This window comes from Chroicocephalus ridibundus, chromosome 3 (assembly GCF_963924245.1).
Source record: "Chroicocephalus ridibundus chromosome 3, bChrRid1.1, whole genome shotgun sequence".
NCBI lineage: Eukaryota > Metazoa > Chordata > Aves > Charadriiformes > Laridae > Chroicocephalus > Chroicocephalus ridibundus.
The window spans coordinates 60751579-60773670 of NC_086286.1; the positions used below are offsets into that span (position 1 = coordinate 60751579).

Here is a 22092-nt window from a genome sequence, read left to right on the forward strand (position 1 = left end):
CTTGATTCAGTTGTGCCTGGAGGGGACAGTTCTGCATCGAAAGTGCAACAGAAGCCTGTGGGGAGCTCCGCTAATTATTGTGCTCCCCTTGCAGACAGCCCAGCCTGTGGTGAGCCCAACCAGAGTTGCTGGCTCCAGCAGTGCGGAGCCATGGCCAGACCCCTGCCGTCATCATGCACCTTTTGAGAAGTATCAGTAATATGAGTAAAATTGTAGCCTGTTGGAAGTCTGTAAGAGTTTTGCTAATTAATTTAGGTTTCTTTATTTTATTCTATCCCTTAGAGAAGGCACCAAAAGTGATGGACTATAGGTTACAGAAGGCTTGCTGTAAACCTACCAGTGAGTGTCTGCTACTGACCCCGAGCCTGGATTTCACTTTGTTGCATTGATCCCCTCTACTCCACTCTCGTGAGACCCCACCGGGAGTACCGCGTCCAGTTCTGGAGCCCCTACTACAAGAGAAATATGGATGTGCTGGAACGTGTCCAGAGAAGGGCCACGAGGATGATCAGAGGGCTGGAGCACCTCTCCTATGAGGACAGACTGAGAGAGTTGGGGTTGTTCAGTCTGGAGAAAAGAAGGCTCCAAGGAGACCTTATAGTGGCCTCCCGGTATCTTAAGGGGGCCTACAAGAAAGCTGGTGAGGGACTTTTTAGGATGTCGAGTAATGGTAGGACTAGAGGGAATGGATTAAAACTAGAGATGGGTTGATTGAGACTGGACGTTAGGAAGAAGTTCTTCACCTTGAGGGTGGTGAGACACTGGAACAGGCTGCCCAGAGAAGTGGTGGAAGCCCCATCCTTGGAGGTGTTCAAGGCCAGGCTGGATGGGGCTTTGAGCAGCCTGGTCTAGTGGGAGGTGTCCCTGCCCATGGCAGGGTGGTTGGAACTAGATGATCTTTAAGGTCCCTTCCAACCCTAACAATTCTATGAGTCTATGATCATGCAGTTCTTTAAATGCAGCAGATCCACCCTATGGGTGGCTCAGAATTGAAATACAGCGGTTGCCTCTCTCAGATGATGTAGTGAGGAGCCTTGAAACCATAAAGCTTAAAGCGTGAAAGGTGCTATATCTGGAGTGAACCTGTAAGCAGACATTAGGTCAAGCCATAGATGGAGACCTGCGTGCATAGTTACTGCTAGGGAGGCACGAGAACGGCAAGAAAGAAGAGCAAGGGGAGACTGTGCAGTTCTTGCAAGCAGAGGTGTGAACTTGTTTCTCTGTTTTGTGCTGTTACATTGAGTCGCGGGGGTTTGGTGTGGGGGTGGTATTTGACGTCTTTCCTCTGGCTGAAGGAAATGTCCTCTCAAAAGTACTGTGACGGTTGTCAGTGTAAAATGTGAAGGTGGTTTTGATGGGGAGAAGAAATTGCGTTGTGTTGATGCTTGCAAACGAAAGAAGCCGATGGGAGATGACTTTACGATACAGCTTTTTTTTGTAGACTTCTGGGAAAAATCCACGAGGCTTACCTGCAGGTGAAAGGGGAAGCGTATGACACCAGTCCTGGTTCATTGCAACAGGATATGGTTAACAGGGTCTCTGGGGACGCTTGCGACTTCACCGATGGAGGGCAGGAAGCTGCACTGGAGTCCACCACCCTGGGCCTCCGAAGGCAACGCCAGTCACCTCTGCAGTGAGTGCAGGATGTGACGGTAGCATTTCACTTTGAAATCAAAGGCAGAGATATCTAATCATGTTTCTGACAGACCCAGGGAGCTGGGTAACCTCTCTGCCAGCTGTAGGTTATTTGGTGGGTGTTTTTTTTAAGACTGAGATACTGTTCAGTTACAGTGCTGACAAGAACATACGTGTTTTTTCCTTGCGATGCAGAAGCATTTAAGCACAATTCTAGTGCATGCGATGTGACGTGCCCAGCAGTTACCCGTACGACACGAAGTCATTTTAAAGTTGCACAAAGTTGCAATACAGGATTTCAGACAAATACTGCATCCTGGGTACCATCATACACTTCAGTGAGGCTTTGATTCCTATTTTGTGCTGTCAGGAACATGTAAGGCCAAAGGCAGACCTGAAATGCTAAAACTGAAAATACCTGCTACCTGCAGCAGATTCTGCGAAATCAAAGATAACAAAAAGATACCTGAAAGGCAGGAAGAGGGAGGAGAATTTCAAAAAAAGTGAGGCTTAGTGGAGTCAGATGCACAGGGATATTCCAACAGATTTTCCTGTTTTGTTGCCTGTTGCCCGTAGCACTGTGTTCCTTCTCTCTCTACTTGTTAACATACCGTGGGCAGCCCTTCACTCACACGGTGATTATTTCCTTCTGAGACAGCAGAGTCCTTCTGTGTAGGGCCTGAACAAAACCCCACTGAAACCAGGGGAGAGGCTGATGTGGAGCTCAGGGGCTCTGCATTTGTCTTTACGGGGGGATTACTGCATCTTTTTAACATTTGAAATGTGACATGCCCGCAACTAACAAGAGCAGGTAAGGGCCACCCTCTCTGCCTCTAAAGAAGGCACAGTGCAAAAATATATGGTGAAAGATGAACGCAACTGCAAAGATAATGTCTCAGTGGTTGCCATAGCTTCTAATTCAGCACTTGGGAAGTTTTTTGATTCACCACAAAATACTTTGGGTGAGAATGTTACAAACAGTATTTAAGATGCTTGAAAATAAAAATTAAATAAGAATTCAATATAAGCACTTGGAATGTTAACTAATTTTTTTTTTTAGCACTGGAATTAAAGCAGACATCTTTGCTGTGGTCAGTTATGCTTTGAAAATACATTTTGAAGGCATTTAAAAAACCATGGTACTAGTATAATTAGCATGATAGAAAAATACTCAGAAAAATCATCCACCCACATTTATAAAAAGTCAAAAACAGTCCCTCTAGGTCACTGGAGTCATCAGAAGACCAGCTGGATTAAGCCTGAGCTTGTAATGCTTACGGACCACTAACATCAGAGCTCCTGTTTAGTCCAGGGTATGTATGTACAGATTGTATATTTTTATGTATATGTGTGTGTGTGTATACTTACATATATACACACAAACACTTATAGCTAAAAAATACGTGTTGTGTATACAAATTATGCTTCTGCTTCACTGGTGGTCCAGACAGATGTTATAAAGTAACCCACAAGTGCTCAGAACTCTCCTGGAGGCGAGCTGCTGTTTCCTTTCATTCAAAGTATATACAGGCAGAGCAAAATTAGCCTTTTACCTTCATGCATTAAGGGCAAAAGCAGGATGGGAAGTGAGCTCGACGCAGATAAGCACACCTAGACGTATTGGGACAATAGAGGGAAGCCTGTATTATGGAGGATGTTACTGTTATGGTAACTATCAAGCCTGGTGCCACTAAAATGGAAAGATGAAAACCAGATGTCTGTAAAGGGAATGTGTGTTACTCAAAGCACACAGGAACAAACAACAAGGCCATGTCATTTTCCATGTCATCTTAAAAGTGTTTCAAGGTGATTGATTATTCTACATGTAAATTTTACATTCGAGACATATTCTTGAAGAGGACTTGATTATTCGTGGCATGTTTCTAGAGAAGAAGAAAGGCTAAATAAAAGGCTTTCATTCATTTGGTTTATTTTAGTTTGTGTTTTTCACTTTTTCAATTTATTCAAGTCCCTCAATAGGAGTTGGAAGTATTACTAAAACATCGGGGTTTTTCTAATGAATACATGTTAAAAAAAAGCTTTTAATTGGTAACATCTTTAAGCTGGCATATGGATAGCTAATAACTCAGACTTAATTAGCAAATCTGGGAAAGAATAACTTCCTAATATGGAATTTAAAAGGCCTGTCATTGTTTTTCATCTGAGACTGACGATATTGCTTGGACCTGAAATGTAGCAGCCTTTTTTTTTTTTTTTTTTTTTCCTGGTCCCGGTGGATGAGCTGTGTTTTAACACGTATCTATTACAAAAAGGGAGTTTGAAATTGCCACAACTCATGCTGATAGAAAATGGAGAAACAGGACCTTTCCAGCAAGTATAGTTGTACTCTTAATAAATGTGCATCTAGTGAACTGACCTGTGTTATTTTTTTCAGTGCCATATGTGGCACTGTAAACATTAGATTTCCACAGACTAGTGATTTTATTTTTATTTCTCTGCAGACTTAGTCCATGGATCCCTAGGGTCTGTGGACTACTGCAGAGGCAACCGCTGATGGTGGGTAGGAAAAGTGGCCTTGTACATGCTATACAGTACTCCATATGATTGGATTTTTAAACCAGGCTGTGTGTCCTTTGAAAAACGTAACGTTAGGGAGCAGGCAAAACCGCTCTCGCTCCTTCGAGGCCATTCCCTCAGTTTTCTGTTATATAGTCTTCACACCCAGTGAATCCGATATCTGCCTCCAAAAGAAAGGGCATAGTCCATCAGCTATCAAGAGGTTCCTACTCTGTGATGCGTTCTGTGAGCCTTATCAGCAGCGTGTTGTTTCAGGGCTCCAGTGTCATTCTTCCTCTGATAGGCGGCCGCTCGGCAACTGAGCTTCACGGTTTGGCAAATGCTGAGCTGTCAAGTTGCGCTAATGATTTGGAAAGAGATGGATGTGAGTCTAATTGCAGTAATTAAAGGAGAGGGCTGTCTTATTCCCTTGCTTGCATGAAGGTGCATATCCTTGAAACCTCTGAAGCAGCACGCTCGTAACCAAGGACGTAGATACCCAGGCTTGGTGTATCATTTGGGTTCAAGACAAGGCTTTGCTTAGAGAGCAATAGGCGGTGGCAAGGGCAGGGTTGAATAAAGCCTTAGAGCTCAACATCACTGCCCTCCTAAGAGTGCTGTGATAGAGGGAACATGGGAGTTAACTGTGTTTTATTATGCCACTGCTATAGTTCTCATTTTACTAATTAATTGCTTGTCGGTCTTGTAACTCTTCAGCTCAGCGGTGTCCTGTCCTATAATGTTTTATTTAAAGTTACATTGTTTTTAGAATAATCTAGCTGGAGACCTGATTGGTTTTGTGTAAATATATCAACACGGGGACTTTTACCTTCAAGCCTGAATTGATTACTGAGCACAGTCTAAATTTCTTTTCTTTTTATTGATGTAATTACAACTAAAAAATTCAAACAAAGGACAAGCACAATTACGCAAGGAAACCATCCAGAGAGCTGCCTATTTGTTTTTCATTTTATCGTTGTAAGAGCATTTGTATGCCGCACCGTTTAGTGGCATATACCCTTGCCAGAGCATCAGTACCATTGATAATTCATGCTGACCTTCAGGGCAATCAGCACCCTCTAGATATTTTTAGGTGTTTGGCTAATTTTCTCAAAGCACCTGATGTTTTGTTTATGCAGTAAATTTCACGGGCACAGAGGCTGGTACCTTTCTGGGGAGATACAACCCGTCTTCCCTTGCCATAACTGCACTTTGTCCTGCATTCACTACATGAAGCTATTTAGAAAAAAACCCTTCTGATCTGGCACATTTTCCCGCATTTGTAGTATTAAAGGCAGGCATGGCAGGTCTGTTTGTGCTCTCGTACACTGCTTAGCCCCGTTATGCTGGGACATTGACAGCGTCTCCGATTTTCGTTAATCAGCACAAAAGAGAAACTTCTGCGGCTGAGCTCAGAGAGGGTGGTGTGCTCGTGGGGGATCGCCACGTCCGTGGCTTCCTTCCGAGGGGCCTTTTTTTTTTTTCCTTTGGCAAAGTTTGTATTCGCAAGCCACAATGCCTGCCTTCCGGAGGAGTAAAACCAGAGCTAAGAGTTTAGCGTTGGCTCGCAAAACCCAGCAGCAGGCAGCAGCAGCGTACGGCTCCCTGCACAGGATGCTTTCTGTGGTGAGTCCTGCAGCGGCGTGGGTTAAGCTGGGGGGGATGCTGCTTAATTAGGCTAAGGTAGGTGATGGGGCTGCACCAGCCTGCCAGCCTGTCTGCACTTGATAAATAGCGGCTGCCCCAGCATCGGTAATCAAATAATGGATTCTGGGAACATGTAGTCGGTGGGTGAGTTTATACCAGTGCGCTGCATGGGAAAAAATTTGGGCTTTTTGAAGTTTGGGGGAGGGAAGGGTGGGTTGGATGCCTGCGCTGTTTGCTGCTGGGCTCAAGCAAAATAGCTATTTCTTGCCTCTGTCAGAGAAAGGACGAAGTCATGATCCAGATTTTGACAAGAAGTGGGATGTCGAAACAAGATCCTTCAGGGAAATTTGGAAATAACTGCAGCATGAATGTGTTAACTATTTCTCTGGTTTTTGACTAATAATTTAGGATTGTGGAAAAAGGGGAGAAAAAAGATAAATCATCAAGGTGCTGCTGGGGGAATATAAGAAGGCTGTAAATATATTACACAGGTGGTAGAAAAATACGTGAGCCTTCTGCATTAAGACTGGCAACATCAGGACAAGGACATGGGGAGGGAGAGAATGGCAGTACTTTCACAAGATCAGGGTTTGAGAAAATTTGCCTTCTTTTTGTGACCTGGGCTATAAGGGTTCCTCTCTCTTTGTTTGCCTGAAGCTGTCATCTTTACATTTAGTATGGTCAGGATTTAACCTTCCATGCTGGAAATGATTTCTGTTTTGCCTTTGACTTTGGTATGCGTTGGGTCAGATGCCTTTGATTTTAGAGATGCTGAGTACAGCATCTGTGAAGCCAATCAAAGCTGCTGGTCCTCGGGACCTGGTCGGCGCAGATCCCTGCTGCGTGGCTTGGTTCATAACCAGCGTGTCCATCCAGTACCAAAGTCACCAGCGGTTCTTCTTCCATATCCAGGGAGAAGGATGGGCATCTCTCTCTGTGTGGGAGCTGAGAGGGAAGATTTGCCACCATGCAGTTCATATTAGTAGCTCAGGCACTGTGTCAGGTGGGTTGCATCGTAGCTGTTTTACGCATCCACGTGTCCAGTCTTATTTCAGGCCTCGACCTGTGCTGCTGGGAAAGAGTTACTAGGTCATCAACCCCTCTTCTTACTGTACTTGAGCGTTCTAAATAAGGTTGGTGACACCTACTTACATTACTGGAATGGGCTGACTTCACTAATTTAAATGTCCCTGAAACTGGGAAATTCTTACTCAAAGACAAAAGCCTGTCCGTAACTCCTCCCCTGTTGTCTGGTCTGGTAGGGTTTGGTAGGGCAGCTTTTAAAAATGTAGCATAGAGGAGTTGCTTCTCCCTCCTTAAAGCGTAACTCTTAACTATGTTTGGCGTATTCCTACAAAGGATCGGAGTGGGCACTTTAAAAAAGAAAAAACTTTCCTTTAGCAAGGTGTTAAACGTTTTAATTAAAAGACATGCAAGAGACACAGTGAAACAAAACAGACTTCTGAAATTTCAGCAGTGTCAGGAACAGTTTCATGTTCTGAGTGGCCTTTCAGTTGGGGATAAAAAAGGAGAAGGACCAGAAGATAAGTGGTGACTGAGGCTACTACTTTGTTTTAGCTTCTGTTGCCCGAAGCTGAGCGGCAGTCTTGTCCAGATACCTGTGGTGAAAATCTCATAAGGCAGTTTTCAGTCAAACTCTGCTGACATTTTTCAGTCTTAATAAATAATTTAGAGGAGTGCACGTACTGTACTGGTGTGCAACGTAAGGCAACTTTTCTGAGTCTTTAAGCCTGCAACTTTCTAGCCTTTTAAATTGCCTGGTTACAAAGTACTTCCCAGTCTGAGGATGACAGAGAAGTCTAGAGAGTGATGGACCAACAAAAAACCGACAGCTGTTAGGGCTGCCTTCGTTCTGGCAAGAAGCATCTTCTAACACAAAGGAAAAGTTATGGACATCCCCAAAAGCTTTCCTTCTTCACAGAGTGAGGGATGTAAAGAGGTCTCTGGCCAGTTTCTCAAAATCCCATGTAATTGTATTTCTTCTGCTGACTGGTGCATTCAGTTGTCTCGGAAATACATACATCAGACAGAGCTGAACTGTTAGCTGTTGGGTTTTTAGAGGGTACAAGACTAATCTGTTTCTGCAGGATGTTTTCTGAGCACGCTTCCTCTTCGGATAAGGAATTCAAAGGATCGGTGAGCACCCCGTCGATGTGGTCAGTGTCCTGCATAAGGGTACAGGAATCTGAAGACTCATCAAAGAACATGCATGGTTTTAAGCCTCCCGAGAGGAGTCTTTCTCAGTCTGTAGAGTTGTTTAAGCCTACTCAAAATATTCCTTTCCATCACTTTTTCAAACAAACCCCGGCCGACTGATGGAGTACATGAGGTGTATCAATGAGGGTGAAAAAAACAGCAGTGAGCAGAGACACCGTAACACTAATTGACCTTGCGCAGCATTTATGCTCAATCAGTATCGTTCAGTACAAAGTCACAGGGTAGCCATGAAATTGTTGTGCTAATGCTTAACCACCGCTGATTAATGTCTTCTGCTCGCTCACCAATTAATTTTATGGAGATTTTTAACTCTGGTGGGGATAGCACAGCTTCAAATGATGCTATGCTTGTCTGCAAGGAGCAAAGAAAATCTGTGAGAGGTTCCTTGTAAGAGTATCCTTTTGTTCAGCTTAAAGGAATAGTCTCGTTATATTTCTTATCGGGGTCTTATTGAAAAAGGGATGTGCTTCCTCTCCACCTGACAAGCTGAGCACCACTGTGGTGGTTGGCTGTGGGTCAAGCTGACAATGGCATGGACTGGAACTTTCCCTTCTAAGGTTACTGTGAGCAATCCCCACTCACAGGGAATACTCCCTGCAAAAGTATGTAGGACCTACCTACGAGTCGCAAACATGCAGGGGTGAAAAAATAGTTTGTCAAGGCTGCTTCCACACATCCTTCAGTTTTCTTAGAGGCCAAGAGAGTACGGGGCAGGAGGCTGTTTCCCCTGACTGCTGGGTCTGTAGAAAGGTTTATTACAGCTTTGTTGGGAAATCTGTGAAAATAGCCAGTAAAACAGCACAGTGCTGCTTAACTTCATTCTCTCTGGAATGCCAGTATTTGTTTTTTCTATAAACCCTTTGTGAAGTGCCAGTTGTCTTTCACAACTCTGACATTCAAATCTAGCACTGTTAGTCAAAATTTTTAGATTTTTAGCCTCATCTGTCTGCTGTTTGTTGCCAAAGGTAAGCTGAAGCTGCTTGCAGTCTTCTATAAATGTTGACGAAAGTGGCATACATAAGCTCAAGTGATGGATTTTGGAGAAGGTTTGTTGTTTCCACTGCATGCTCTCCTCAGCTTTTCTCTGCACCCATCTACATTGCAGCCTTGTCCACAGTCAGTCATCTGGGCTTTTCTTTTCACCAACTTAAGTGTTGTTGTTCTGATGAGCTGCACACTATAAAGTTTGGCATAAATAATTTCTTTACTGTTTGCTAAGCCCAGACAGTGTTGGCCTTGTGAAAATAAAAGACGCTGTGTGCTTAAGGAGTTTACCAGATGTATCTGAGAGTCAAATCTGCCTGGGCTAGCCGTTGCCATGTCATCGTCAGAGCAAATTCAGGGTTAATTCCCACCTAATTCAGGGTTACAGTGGGTGTATGCAGTGACAACTTGGGGCTTCTCTTGAGACATCTTGGTTTAAGGGCACTGGACTGTCAAACTCTGCTTTGACATCCAGAATGCCCCGATGGCTTTGAAATCCCAGCTGCAGTCAGCGACAGGGCAGAGGCTGGCCCTCTTCTGCCCACACATAAAAGGTAGAAAGGAGATGTTCTTAGGGATTGTCCCTAGAGCCTTTATAGAAAAGATCTATTTTAAGCAGCAAAAGTAATTAAGAGCAGGACATTGTTTAGTGTGGGAGGCAGAAAGCAGCATCCAGAGCAGTGTGAAAAAAGATGGAGATCCCAACCTGGGTGGTAAGGGAGTTTTGGGAAGAAATATGAAGCAAAAATAGCTTTTATTCCCCCTTATTTATTCATTATGAAATTTCTCATGAATACTGGGCTCTTGGTCCAGAACCTAATGTACACGTTGTGGTTTCACTGGCAAAATGTGTTTCTGCATCTTCTGTGGTCTGTGCAATGTGCAGGGGTGAATGTGAAATACTTCTGTCCTGTGATGAAGTAGCGATTCATGCTTGCTTTGACCCAAATGTAAATACCACAGTGGACACAAAGAATGAGAATCGGGTCTGGATATTGCACAGCCTGAAAATGTCCCATAAAGGGAAGGACAGAGAGCAGCAAAGCTGCGGGAAACGACCAGAGCCTACAAGCAGTACTTCAGGACAAGGGCATTTTATTTTTTTTTTTAAATGCCAGACTTGCAAACACAAAGTGCTTATATGTTCAGAAGCGTACTGAAGTTTATAAATATCACTACTTGTCAGCAGTATAGCTGAGCGGTACCTTAGGGTAATCCTGTGCCTTGGCCTTGGGCCAGTTTTGTGGAACAACTTCTGACACCCAAATTATGTTGCTTAGCTGCTCAAATAGCATTTAAGTTGAGGAGTATCACCTATTTCCATACGCTTTCCTATCCAGTGGTTCTTGGTGGCTCTGGCCCCAAAACTGAAGGGGATGGAGAACATCGCGTGTTCTCCAATGTCTGCCTGCCCTACGTGCGAAGGTGGCTGAGGAGGAATAGAGAACTTCTAACTCCTCCTTACAAAACTGTGCCTGATGATGATTTTTATGACTCGCTTTCAACAGGCTGTCTCATATCCTTGATCTAGTGTCCTTGATCAGGCATCAGGTTGATGTAAATCAAGCTGCCCACACGCACCTTGAGCTGTAGAGAGCGTAAAATCTGAGTCATTCTGATACAAATACAAAACTTTCTGACATCAGAAACAAAGAAAACAAAACTCAAGTACTTTGGCATTCAGCTATTTAGAAGCTGCTTTAAAATACACCCTCCCCCCCCACGTTTCCTAAATTAAGTTGCGATTTATTTCAAAAAAAAAACCCCTAATTAATTTTAGTGGCACAGGGTGATTGTGATTTTTAAATGTATTCCATCAGTGTGCAGCTGTAATTCCAACAAACACCATTCAACTTACGTTGCGTTCTGTTGAGTCCTAATAAATGTTGCAAATATAAAACGTATCTAAATTTCATAGTCCTGCAACCTGTCATTATACAGGATTGTGGAAGTTGGTTGCGCATATTGGTGAGGAAAGTAACTTTTTTTTTTTTTTTTAGGGTGGTGGCATAGTTCAAAACTGGGGGCTGGGAAGCTACAGAGTAATATAGACTGTATGGAAAATATCTGACATTTTAACATTTATTTCCATCATATAGGTGTGAGGGGTGTGCTTATCTTTTGTCACATTAATGGCTGAGATTTAATATTGTTAGTGCATTTAGCCTCCACCTTACAGCAAGGCTTTGTGTAGCTTAGTTCAGTTTCAGAATAGCTTTTGTGTTTGCTCATTTGGTGACCTGGTATGCTGGTGGACTTAGCTACGCAGCTAATCAGTGGTGAATCAGGAGATCCAAAAAGGACCACTTGAAACAGTGTGTGGAATAAATTAGTACAGATTAAGACAGTACTGAAATGCACTCACATCAGAATTTCTTCCCTGAAACAAGACCACCGAAACAAGATTTCCACTTGAAATGAAGCAGCATTCATGTAGTCTTCATTTGGATGCGCTCACTAAGTAGAAGATAATATATGGCACAGCATATGCAACTGCCCAGTATCTTAGAGAGTGTCTGAAAGACAGAAGCTCTGCAGAAGAATTGTTTCATGCAGTATAAAGGGGTGGATACTGACGGCAATTAAGGTGGAATTGGGTAGTGGTAGTGATATTCTGGCTTTCAGGAAAACGTCATATAAGGAAGAGAACAGTGGAATGATTTTCAAATTAAGCATTAAAGATTATTGCCTGCAAAAGTTGCTCTTGGGTATTAGTGATGGTCAGACATGCACAAATTACACGATGATTTCATAGTGTCATAAAAATCTCTTTCTCTTCCATTTTTGCCTTGTAAGATTAACTGTTGTTTTTCCATCTCCAATTCCTACCTTGCTTGGAAATGTTCTGGTTTGTTTTCATGTTTATCATTTCTCTAAAGAATCACTGGTTTTGAAAGCAAAAAATCTTGATACGTAGTTGTCTCCTTGGAGAGAAAGCATCTAAACATCTTCTGACAACCCAAGACACTGCAATCTGAACCCTCAGCTTCAAGTCTCATTGTTTGAAAAAAACACACAATGCAATGTAGGTAGCAGATGACAAATAAAACAGTTGTTCTGGATGCGTAAAAGATCTTTATCTATGAATTCTTTCTGTTTTGATGCAGTGAGTGTTGCAAGGTAAGAGAGATGGGAAATAGTGTGATCTAGTGTCATAAGAAGCAAAATATATGATATACCTGAGTGTTCTCTCATCTTTTGCATCCTACAAGCTTGTATCTGAAGACTGAAAATAATTTGCGCTGGAAAAATCACTGGAAAATTTTCATTTCCTTTTACTGCTGTGATCTGGATCTGCTATAAATTGAGGCTGTTCAAAGCTATCAGAACACATATTTGACAAAAATCAATGGCATGCTCTGACCCCCCAGTTCGGAACAAGAACAACATTTGAGGAGTTTAAAAATAATTGTAGTACAGCTTGTTCTAAAACATCGGCGCTTGTCTCTTTCTTCTCATTTAACAGAGTGCAGAACAGATCAGTGCGTTGTGCCGAAACTTCCAAGAAGTCCAGGCAAGCGGTATGGAAGGACAGAAGGACAACCAGGATCCACCTCCACGGCCACTGGCTCGCCACCTTTCTGACGCAGACAGATTAAGGAAAGTCATCCAAGAACTTATGGACACTGAGAAATCCTACGTCAAGGTACAAACAAAAAAAATAATCTGGCTAGCTACAGCCTTGGTTTTGAGGCCAACCACGATTTGTGGATGGTCTTAACATATTTCATGCTTACCTTTATATAACCAGCCCTCTCCAAGGGCCATAACCTACAAAGTCCGCCTATCTAATCGTTCCTGTTGTTTTCAACAGGCTTGCTCCTGGAATAGAGGCTGGAGGATTTATCTATAGCTTTAGTTCTAGTCAGTTCGTATTTATGTTGGAGAGTGGTGATCTGTGGGGAGTAGATACCTGCAGTGTATTAACATAGGGGTTTTCCAGAGGCTGTTTCCATAGTTTTCAAGATGAAAATAAATCTGGTAGAAGAAAAGAATAGATGTCCTACGAATTAGAAAAAAAGTTTAATTGTGGAAAACTATGCGTAATTATTTTTGAATCAGCAAAGCTAAAAGGCACAGCTCCATTTGGTTGTAGCAGCACCCATATGTTATTTCTCCTCTGTCTGATAAGTCCATAATTTGTTAGATGCATGTCTCTTCTTTTTATAAACCCCAAATTCATGTGACTGTATGCCAAAAGAAAGATGAAAACATTGATTTCATTGACATTGATTCACTGACATTGATTTCGTTCATCAAGGAGGAATCACCTACTTTACTGGATCTCAAAACACATACTTACAGATATTGGTACTTGCTGCAATAATGTATGTGGAAAAGAAGAGGAAATGCTTTCAGGCTGTTGGTGTTATTACATCCACCAATACAGTAATACAGCCAAATGTTGTAAAGTTTGAGGAAGCTTTCCAGAACACGAACCCCCATGTATGTTTCTTATAAAGGAATCGCTTGAACAAAGGCATGAGCATGGAGGTCACTGACTTGTGTGAAATTTTGCACCAGGCAAAATCCTGGCAGGTTGCGCATACTCGTTACGGCATTCTCAGGGAGATGCTCGGTATTCCTTCTCCGTAAGAATTTCTGCCGTTTCCCTTCTCAGGGTCGGAGAGCCCTGCAGTGGGCCCCAGCCCTGCCGTCATGCTTTGGTGTGGGGATAGTAAGTCTTCAAAAGTGGCACCAATTCTTTGAGGAAGTGACTGAAAAAGCCCCTAATCATGTCCCCCCAACTACACAACCGAACACGTTAATACCTAATAGGATTTTAAAATGTTCCGTGTCCTTCTGGATATTACGACTGATGTTTAAATGAGTGGCTATTTATATGGTTTATCTAACATGCGTGATTAAAACATTTGATGCTGTTCATATACACGGACTCTTTAGAAAGCCATCATCTGTAACATTTTCTCCTCATGCTATATTAAAATATGGTTTGTTATAATCAAGCTGTAAAGCCTTAAAGACGAAACAAAAGCATTACACCGAAATCAACTTGCCTCCAATTTAGCAATCACTTTAATGTTAACAACACGCAGGTGATTTTGTTCCAGAAAAGGAATTATATCTCTAGTTCATTCCTGAAATTTACCCCTATCCTGCAGTTGTCATATAAAGAACAATTTCAAACCGTTACATAAAAAGTGAATGAGTTCTGTTTCTTGCAGGACTTGAGCTGCCTCTTTGAGCTGTACTTGGAGCCCCTTCAAAATGAAACCTTCCTTACCCAGGATGAGGTGAGGGAATAACTGAAAGATGTGCTTTTTATTCTTTATGAGTTAAGGCCTTGGCATTTGAGTCTTTCATTGCTGAGAGCACGACAGAAAAAGCCAACAGCGAACGTAACAATAGGAATGACACCAGTCAGTGCCTTTCTGTCTGCTGTGTGCGTCACTTCTTTTTTTAAATGGTAATTGTTCTTCTGACTTAACTCCTAAGAAATCTTTGCTTTTTTGAATGGTTTTTTTAATAAAACACGTCTGAAAATTATCAGCAAAAATGTTATTGTCCTTCGCAACCTCTTTGAGTGTCACTTCGACTGTTTCCACAAAACCACCGTTAGCTGCATGGAGTGCTGTACTTCATAGCCTGATGTTTTCCACAGATGGAGTCCTTGTTCGGCAGTCTGCCAGAAATGCTGGATTTCCAGAAGGTGTTTTTGGAGACCCTTGAAGATGGAATAACTTCTTCCTCAGATTTTAATACACTAGAAACACCATCTCAGTTCCGGGTAAATATTTCATCATTTAGTACTTGGTAGCGTGCCTGCAAATGTTTGTGAAAATCTGGCTTTAAGAACTCTAAGTTTCATATGGTTGCTTTTATGTTTGAAGCTTTACTTTGGATTACAGACATCTATTCAGCAGTGAAAGATAAGTGCTGTTTTTCATGGTTTTATCTTCCTCTTTCCCATGGCAGAAGATGCAACGTAGGAGATGCAGAGTAGACTTTGAGTATGCTACAAACTAACAGAGCTGATGATGCTTTGTAGAAAGGTTATTGTCACTGGTTTGAATTCTGCCCTGCCTTGTGGCCCTCCCCTCTGTGCCCAGTTCACCCGCTACAGGCTGGGAGCTCTTCCTGTTAAACGCTGCACGAGTCGCTCCTGTTGTGAGGTCCCAGAAGAGGGACTGCAAAGTGTAAATGGCTGCAGACTGTGCCCTTGCTGTGCTGTCTCGCTCACGGTGGCACCACACAGGACCTGCCCCAACTGTAAGGAGTAGGTTCCCTGGAGATGGAGTCACTGTCACAGGACCGGGTGAAACCGGTCCGGCAGGTCTTCTGGACACTAGCTGCCTTTTGTGGAGCAAACATTGATTAAAAAGGGGGAGAGGGGCTGCTCTCCTCCTCCTCCTTCTCTCTCTCCCTCTCCTCCTCCCTCACTACTCCTCTTTCTTATCTTTGCTTGGGCAAGCATTTTTCTAAAACCACCTCCCTTGTGATTCAGTCCCTCCCACATCTTCCCAACCTCCCCTTCCTCCAAGAGCATCAGAGGTGCCCTGTAATTACCACCTGCCTGAAAGAAGGAAAACAGTTGGAAAGTAATCCTCTGTGCTTGTTTTACACTGTCCCTTTGGGGTTTGCCACTTTTGTGCCTTGCCTTCCCATTGCTCATGTTTTTTCCCAGCACAAGATACCCTGTTACGTGTCTGTTGATTTTTGTTCCTGCGCTGCTTGAAAGATACAGTAAGAGAGAGTGTCTGCAGTGGTCTTACCTGCTCAGGGAGAACGGGGAAAATTGCAGGCTTTGCCTAAATAGGCTGAACTCTATGCCCAGAAAAATAGAGAAACATTCTGGAGTTACTACCAATAGTATATTCATGATTCTTTCATCTATATAAATATATATATGATTTTTTCATCCATATAAATATATATATAAAAAAATAAATATAGGCTGCGTGTAGAAATATAGCATATGTATAGAAAGATAGCAAATGATCACAGCATTAAGCCTCTGTGTTATATGCCTGAACATTTATTTAGGATTCTAGTAATGGATTAATCTTTTCCTTGTGTTGATTTCAGAAATTGCTGTTTTCCCTTGGAGGCTCCTTCCTGTATTATGCTGACCACTTTAAACTGTACAGCGGCTTCTGCGCAAACCACATCAAAGTTCAGAAAGTTCTCGAGAGAGGTAATTTATTGTCTTCATTACCGTAATTCATTTGCATGACTTTAAACTGCAGTGAACTGCCGTAACAAATACCATCAACTTGCAGAGAAAGCAAGGGCTCATCGGGTATCTTTCAATAGGAGCAGCTGAGATCTGCGGTTCTGCTGAAGTATGGTGTGGAACTGAAGGGAAAAGATTCCTTTTGTAACATCCAGGCAGGAGCCTGAGTAGCTACGGAAACATATTTCAAAAGTTTTGTGCCGTCTGCAGATCCAGGTTATGCTCCAAAAAGAAGCAACAAATGGCAGAATAACTTAGGAATGACTTCCTCTGCCATCACTTTACTAATTTGATGCAGGAGCAGCCTGCAGAGCAGTGGGGAAATTACATTGCAGAATAAAGTTGCCTTGATCTAATTGCTCTCTTAGCCCTTATGTATGTTATTTAATGCAGGAAATTATTATGAAATGAATAGCGTAAACTACTTTGTTTGAAGTATTAAAAAGAGTGAGGCTTTTGGTGCTGGTTACAAATTGCAGTTCTGTGCTTTCAAATTATTGTAGCTTCTATGACTTCCATGTTCAACTGACCAACTCTTTCATTTACATCTAGCCAAAACAGATAGTGCCTTTAAGGCCTTTCTGGACGCTCGAAATCCCACAAAGCAACACTCTTCTACACTGGAGTCGTATCTCATAAAGCCTGTTCAGAGAGTGCTAAAGTATCCTCTGCTTTTAAAAGAGCTGGTGTCTCTGACAGATAACGAGAGTGAGGAGCACTATCATTTGACAGGTAACTTCTTTCTTCTACGTGAATGAATATGAGTCAAGTTTTATTTGCAGTCCTTTCTGAAGATGCAGGTAGCCATTCTGGTAGATGTCACAGAATTCATCAAAACCTAGAGTGAATTTCCTCTCTCTCCTTAAAAAGATTAAGTAGCTCTTTTTGTGCTTTTAGCCAAAAGTCCTACTTGATATGTCCAAGTCCCTTTGAGAAGTAGATATGGCCAGGATTTGCCATGACAGATGGGGTCTTATTCCTCAATTTTTGCCCAAGAGCGTGCCAGGTCATAGCGTTGCTTTCCACCGCCGCCCCCCTCACCTCCCCACCCCCCCCTCCCCCACGTGGGAAACACTGACCAAAAGCCCATCTCGTGCTTACTACTCAGTTCCCGAAATGTGTCAAAGTTTAACAATGCCACAGAAGGAAATTTTAGTTGTTTGAGGTTTGGCTGTCACTCTTGCTCGAACAGATCTCTGTCAAAGCTTTGCAGTCTTCCCACGCAGGAAGACTTGTCTGTCTAATATATATTAGAGTTGATTGCTTTTCTAGGCTCACATGCTTGAGACTTCGCCCTGGCAAATTCCAGTTCAGGTCTGTCAGCACCTGGTGGATGAAAGTCTAGAGATTTATTTTATGGATTGACTGTCATTTTAACAAAAAAGATTCAGGGAAAATACACTGTCAGCAAAAAGTCATAAGGCTGTTACTGACTTCAGAGGGAGCTTCTCGTACCGCTGCCTTGCCCTTACAGCCAAGCTGGGGGCGACTGACTTGCAGGTCAGGATGGATGCCAATCTGTTAAAAGGCTGCACCGTTACGAGCTGGCAGGACTGGAGAAACTAAGTGCCCTTCTCCAACTCCTTTCTGAATTAACATAAAAGTCTAATGAAAATCTAGTGCTGTTTTTGCTTGGAAAACAAAATGTAAACAAAACCTGGCCACCAGCATTGAATTTCATGGTTGCAATCCGTAAGGAACTTGTACAACCTAGCACTGTACTTCGTTGTTTATTCTGTGGTAAGCCAAATGCAATTTGTTTCTATTAAAGCTCGTCAGATGACTTATCCTAGTATGGGTATGGATTACTCTAGAAATCCTAGTGGCCCTATATATATATATAGGATGTAAAACCTAACCGTGTTTACTATCATGTTGATAGGAATATTCATGTAGTTGGGTGCTCATCACTGGAATGTTTATTACAGCCTTTTCATAGTTAAGGCTGTAAGATACCAAACGAGCATTTTTCACTTACTCTGATTAGGAAGCATACCTTCTATTGTTGCTATGAGAAAGCACCAATATAAAGCTAGAATTCTGTTCAACAAACCTTGGGAACACTGCGGCATTTTGCCTGCCTCAAGTGGAATTCAATAAAAACCGTCGTGTTTAGAAAATACAATTGAATTACATAGCCGTCTATGAAATTTTTAAACCTTACAGAAGCGCTGAAGGCAATGGAAAAAGTAGCAAGTCACATCAACGAGATGCAGAAGATATATGAAGATTATGGCACTGTATTTGACCAACTGGTTGCAGATCAGAGCGGAACAGAGAAGGAGGTAAGAGAAGGAACATGTTTTATTCACTCCTGAAGCGTTATCCCGCTTGCCACTGTGTGTTTTATCTCTTCCTGAGGTAATTTTGGGAACTTATTTGTGCTGGGCTTCCTCCATTCTCCTTTAATATTTTGACTTTCATTTCATATCTGCCTGTCAAGTTTCTTTTTTGTCAGTAGGGTACGGTAAAACTTTCAGACAGCTGCCAGAGCCGCCTTCTGGACTGACAGGGATTGCAAGCAGGAGCAGACATAATTCTCAGTAGGAAAAATCCTCCTCTTCTCAAGTGTTGCAGAGATTATCCATGCCCCAAGGCGTTCGGATTTTTATGCTATAGAGTTCTCAAGTTCTTAAGATATTTTTTTCACCCGTATAAATGAAAATGGCAATTTGAGGGATTTCACATTAAGGTCTGTTATTCTCATTCTCCTCACTTCCAGTGCTGAGGCATCCACGGGTATTTGTCAGAGCAAACACCATTAGCTAAACAGACTGTCCGCACGCGTCTCCCAGAACTGGGGCAGCAAGGTCTCAACTTAGCTATTTACATCAAACGATTACTAAGTAGATCAAATCCGTAAAGGTGAAGATCAGATGTGAGAAATGCCGGCTCAGTTGTTTTACTTCCTCCCAGTCAAAGCTAAATGGCCCCCGTTGGCTACCTGGTTTCCCATCGATGGCTTATGGCAAAACAAAATTCGACAGCCTGGGAGTTTCTCCACAGCGTTACATTATGTCCCACAGAAGAAAGCAGCCTCAGAGTACGAGACCTCCATTAATTCTGCCATTGGCATTGACATTAATACTAATTACTGTATAGAAATCAAAGATACTTAGAGCTAATAAATCAACTGGCTATATGTAAGTGTCAGATCATCAGATCAACTTAATATTCTTCTAAGTTATTAATAGTAAAAACTTCTATCCAGCTTCCATAACTTAGGGGCTATTAATAGGTTGTCACCTATTTTAAAAAGGGGGTTACTCACACTTTTCCTGCCACAGTGCAGATCTCTCTGCCTTTCTCTCTGTACATACGGTAAATACAGAAAACACAGATCCTTAAAGTTATCGATGTGTACTCATTAACATTTTACTCACGTGTGGATCACAGGACTGATGTATATGTTTATACTATTTATTTATACTATCTGCTGTTATAATTTAATACAGGTGACAGAGCTTTCAATGGGAGAACTTCTGATGCACTCAACAGTTTCCTGGCTGAATCCTTTCCCATCACTGGGCAAAGCAAGAAAAGACCTTGAGCTTACAGTGTTTGGTAAGTGTCTTAATGACTCTCTGCTCTTTCAAACCTAAAGATTACCACATGAAATCTTCTCACAAGGTGGAAGCCGCCGCCTCCTTTCCCTGTAGCCATAACTAGGGTAGACTTACATCTGAAAAAATACCTAGTTATGTTTCGTAATATGAGAAGTGGAAGGTTTCCATTCGTTTGTTGGCTGTTTGCTCTGTGAGCTAATCTCAGCTGTTCTCCTGCCCATACGTGAACTGTGGAAATTAGTGATTTTCAAGAGACAGTATTCTCTTTAGAACAATCTGCTAAATGAAGCTTTCAAAGGAGGCTGGTCGGAAAATGGTGATTTATTCTATTCTTGGGTATTGAGGCTAACTTCTGCTTTACAGCTACTGCGCTGAAATCTCCATCCAGATTATATTCACGTGAGAAACAAATGTAGAAATGAGAGCATACAACCAAGAGTGTTATTGAATAGTATATATATGATTAAGCATTTGATAATTACCTAAGCCATTTAATCTTCCAGTGAAACACCTTAAGCACTTGTCCATTTCTTTAAAATGTAATTGAATAAACACCTACGGAACAACTCAGGTTGATAAGAGACAAGTTTCTCTTTCTCAGGGCTGTCACACAGTCCTTCCCCAGGAAGCATGACGGGTTGGGGGGGGGATGCTTCTAATAGAAGAACAAACAGGAGCTACCTCCCAGGTTCCTCGGATGAGATTCGCAGTGATCCATGTATGCCTGACACTTCCCAGCAGGACATGTATGAATTAACTACTCATCTGCCAATGGGGAAACCAAGTTTTATTCTCACTTCAAACCCTGTGTGGGCAGCTTAGAAAATGCACCTACTATGGGGAGCTGAGGGAAACTGCCAAGCTCTGGAGTGAATGCTGTGCGTGCTGGGGCTGCATCCTGCCTTCATGTAGGGATGAGACTCATTGCCCCTCTCTCCTCTTCCACTGGAAGGAAACATGGACGCATGAGCAAGGATAGAGCTATACTGCCCTTGAATTTGATCTGGGAGCCAGGACTGCTCTGCAGAGCCGTCCCTCAGTTCAGGTCCAGCTTCAATGCCCCCATGCTTCTGTTCCTCCTTACAGATGAGAGAGAACATGTCCCTGCCTCCCTGGAGGCTGAAAGATTAGATAACGTTAGTGAGCCCCTCCAGTCGAATGTTGTGGAAGGCAGGGAATTCCTGCAAATGGAAAAGCAGGAATTGAGGTGTTCGAGTTTCCAACTGAGCAAATGCTGAACTGCAGGAAGAACAGGATTCGTTCTTTTTCACAGCCCTCTCTTGCTATAGGCCCTTCACTCCACTTGAAAACATCCACCGATTACAAAAAGAAAATCAGAACCTTTATATCTAACCTACACCTGCTGTATTTGTTTCTGGGAAGACTGCTTCACATACCAGGAGACGGGCTGCTGGTAGTTTCAGAATAAAGGTGCAGAATGGCTTCATCCTGAATGTTCAGAACAAAATCCGAGGAAAGACTACTGCCATTGCATGAAAAAGTGTGTGATAAAAAACCCAGTTGTCATCTTAATACAGGGCAGGTGCTTGTCAATCTGTTTGCTTATCTCATCCTGTGACTACAATCATCAGGTTCTCCAAGATATTTTCATTGAATATTACACGTCTAATTAACAGTCTTCCTTTTTCTCTTTCTTTTTTAGTTTTTAAGAGGGCTGTAATACTGGTGTATAAGGAGAATTACAAACTGAAAAAGAAAATGGTAAGTCTGGCATCAGTGGAGGCGGTGGGTGTTTACGCGCAGGATCCCGCTGCAGTGGGAGATGGACCATAATGGTGTTGAAAGGGGAGTGACTGTGGTGAAACGCCACCTTCCCTCTCTAGGCTGGAATTCTAGCTATCAATCACAGCTAAAACAAGTGCTCAGCATCTGTGTAGCAATAAATACTTTTTGTTATTTACTAAGCAGCAGCCTCTTCTGTGTGTGAGCCCCGTGTTAGTTCTGTCAGGTGGAATATGAAACATTGCCATAAAGACGTCATTAATTCTTCCAGATGGTGTTTACCATGGCCTACCTTAACGTAGCGTGTAGGTTAAGACCTCTGTTCATAGACCCTTGATCACCCTGGAAGGAAAGGAGAAGGGGCGTTATTAACATAACCTCCTCTGGCCCCGTTGCCAAAACTGGAATGCTGAAGTCAAGTGGCAAGTTGTATATCCTGAGTACCAGTGGAGAAGTACCGCACCATGTCATCGTAACAGATGGAGGGGCTCTAAAAGCAGCAGCAGCTACATGATTAATGTATTCTGCTCATCAACAGTCTGCAGGTTCCTTCTCGGGACACTTGTT

The 22092-nt window shown here is 42.5% G+C and overlaps 1 protein-coding gene across 5 annotated transcripts in view; it reads left to right on the top strand.

Moving 5' to 3' along the window:
- TIAM2 (TIAM Rac1 associated GEF 2) overlaps positions 1-22092 on the top strand; it is a 92386-nt gene that overhangs the window by 66851 nt on the left and 3443 nt on the right. For 4 of the 5 annotated variants that reach the window (XM_063329364.1, XM_063329365.1, XM_063329368.1 and 1 more), the window contains 8 exons: positions 12488-12667; positions 14208-14276; positions 14645-14770; positions 16069-16177; positions 16769-16948; positions 18383-18501; positions 19672-19780; positions 21446-21504. In XM_063329364.1, the coding sequence (XP_063185434.1) occupies positions 12488-12667; positions 14208-14276; positions 14645-14770; positions 16069-16177; positions 16769-16948; positions 18383-18501; positions 19672-19780; positions 21446-21504 (951 nt within the window). Of the gene's footprint in view, positions 1-5686; positions 5779-12487; positions 12668-14207; positions 14277-14644; positions 14771-16068; positions 16178-16768; positions 16949-18382; positions 18502-19671; positions 19781-21445; positions 21505-22092 lie in introns of those variants that run through there. The other variant, XM_063329366.1, reaches the window with a different exon arrangement.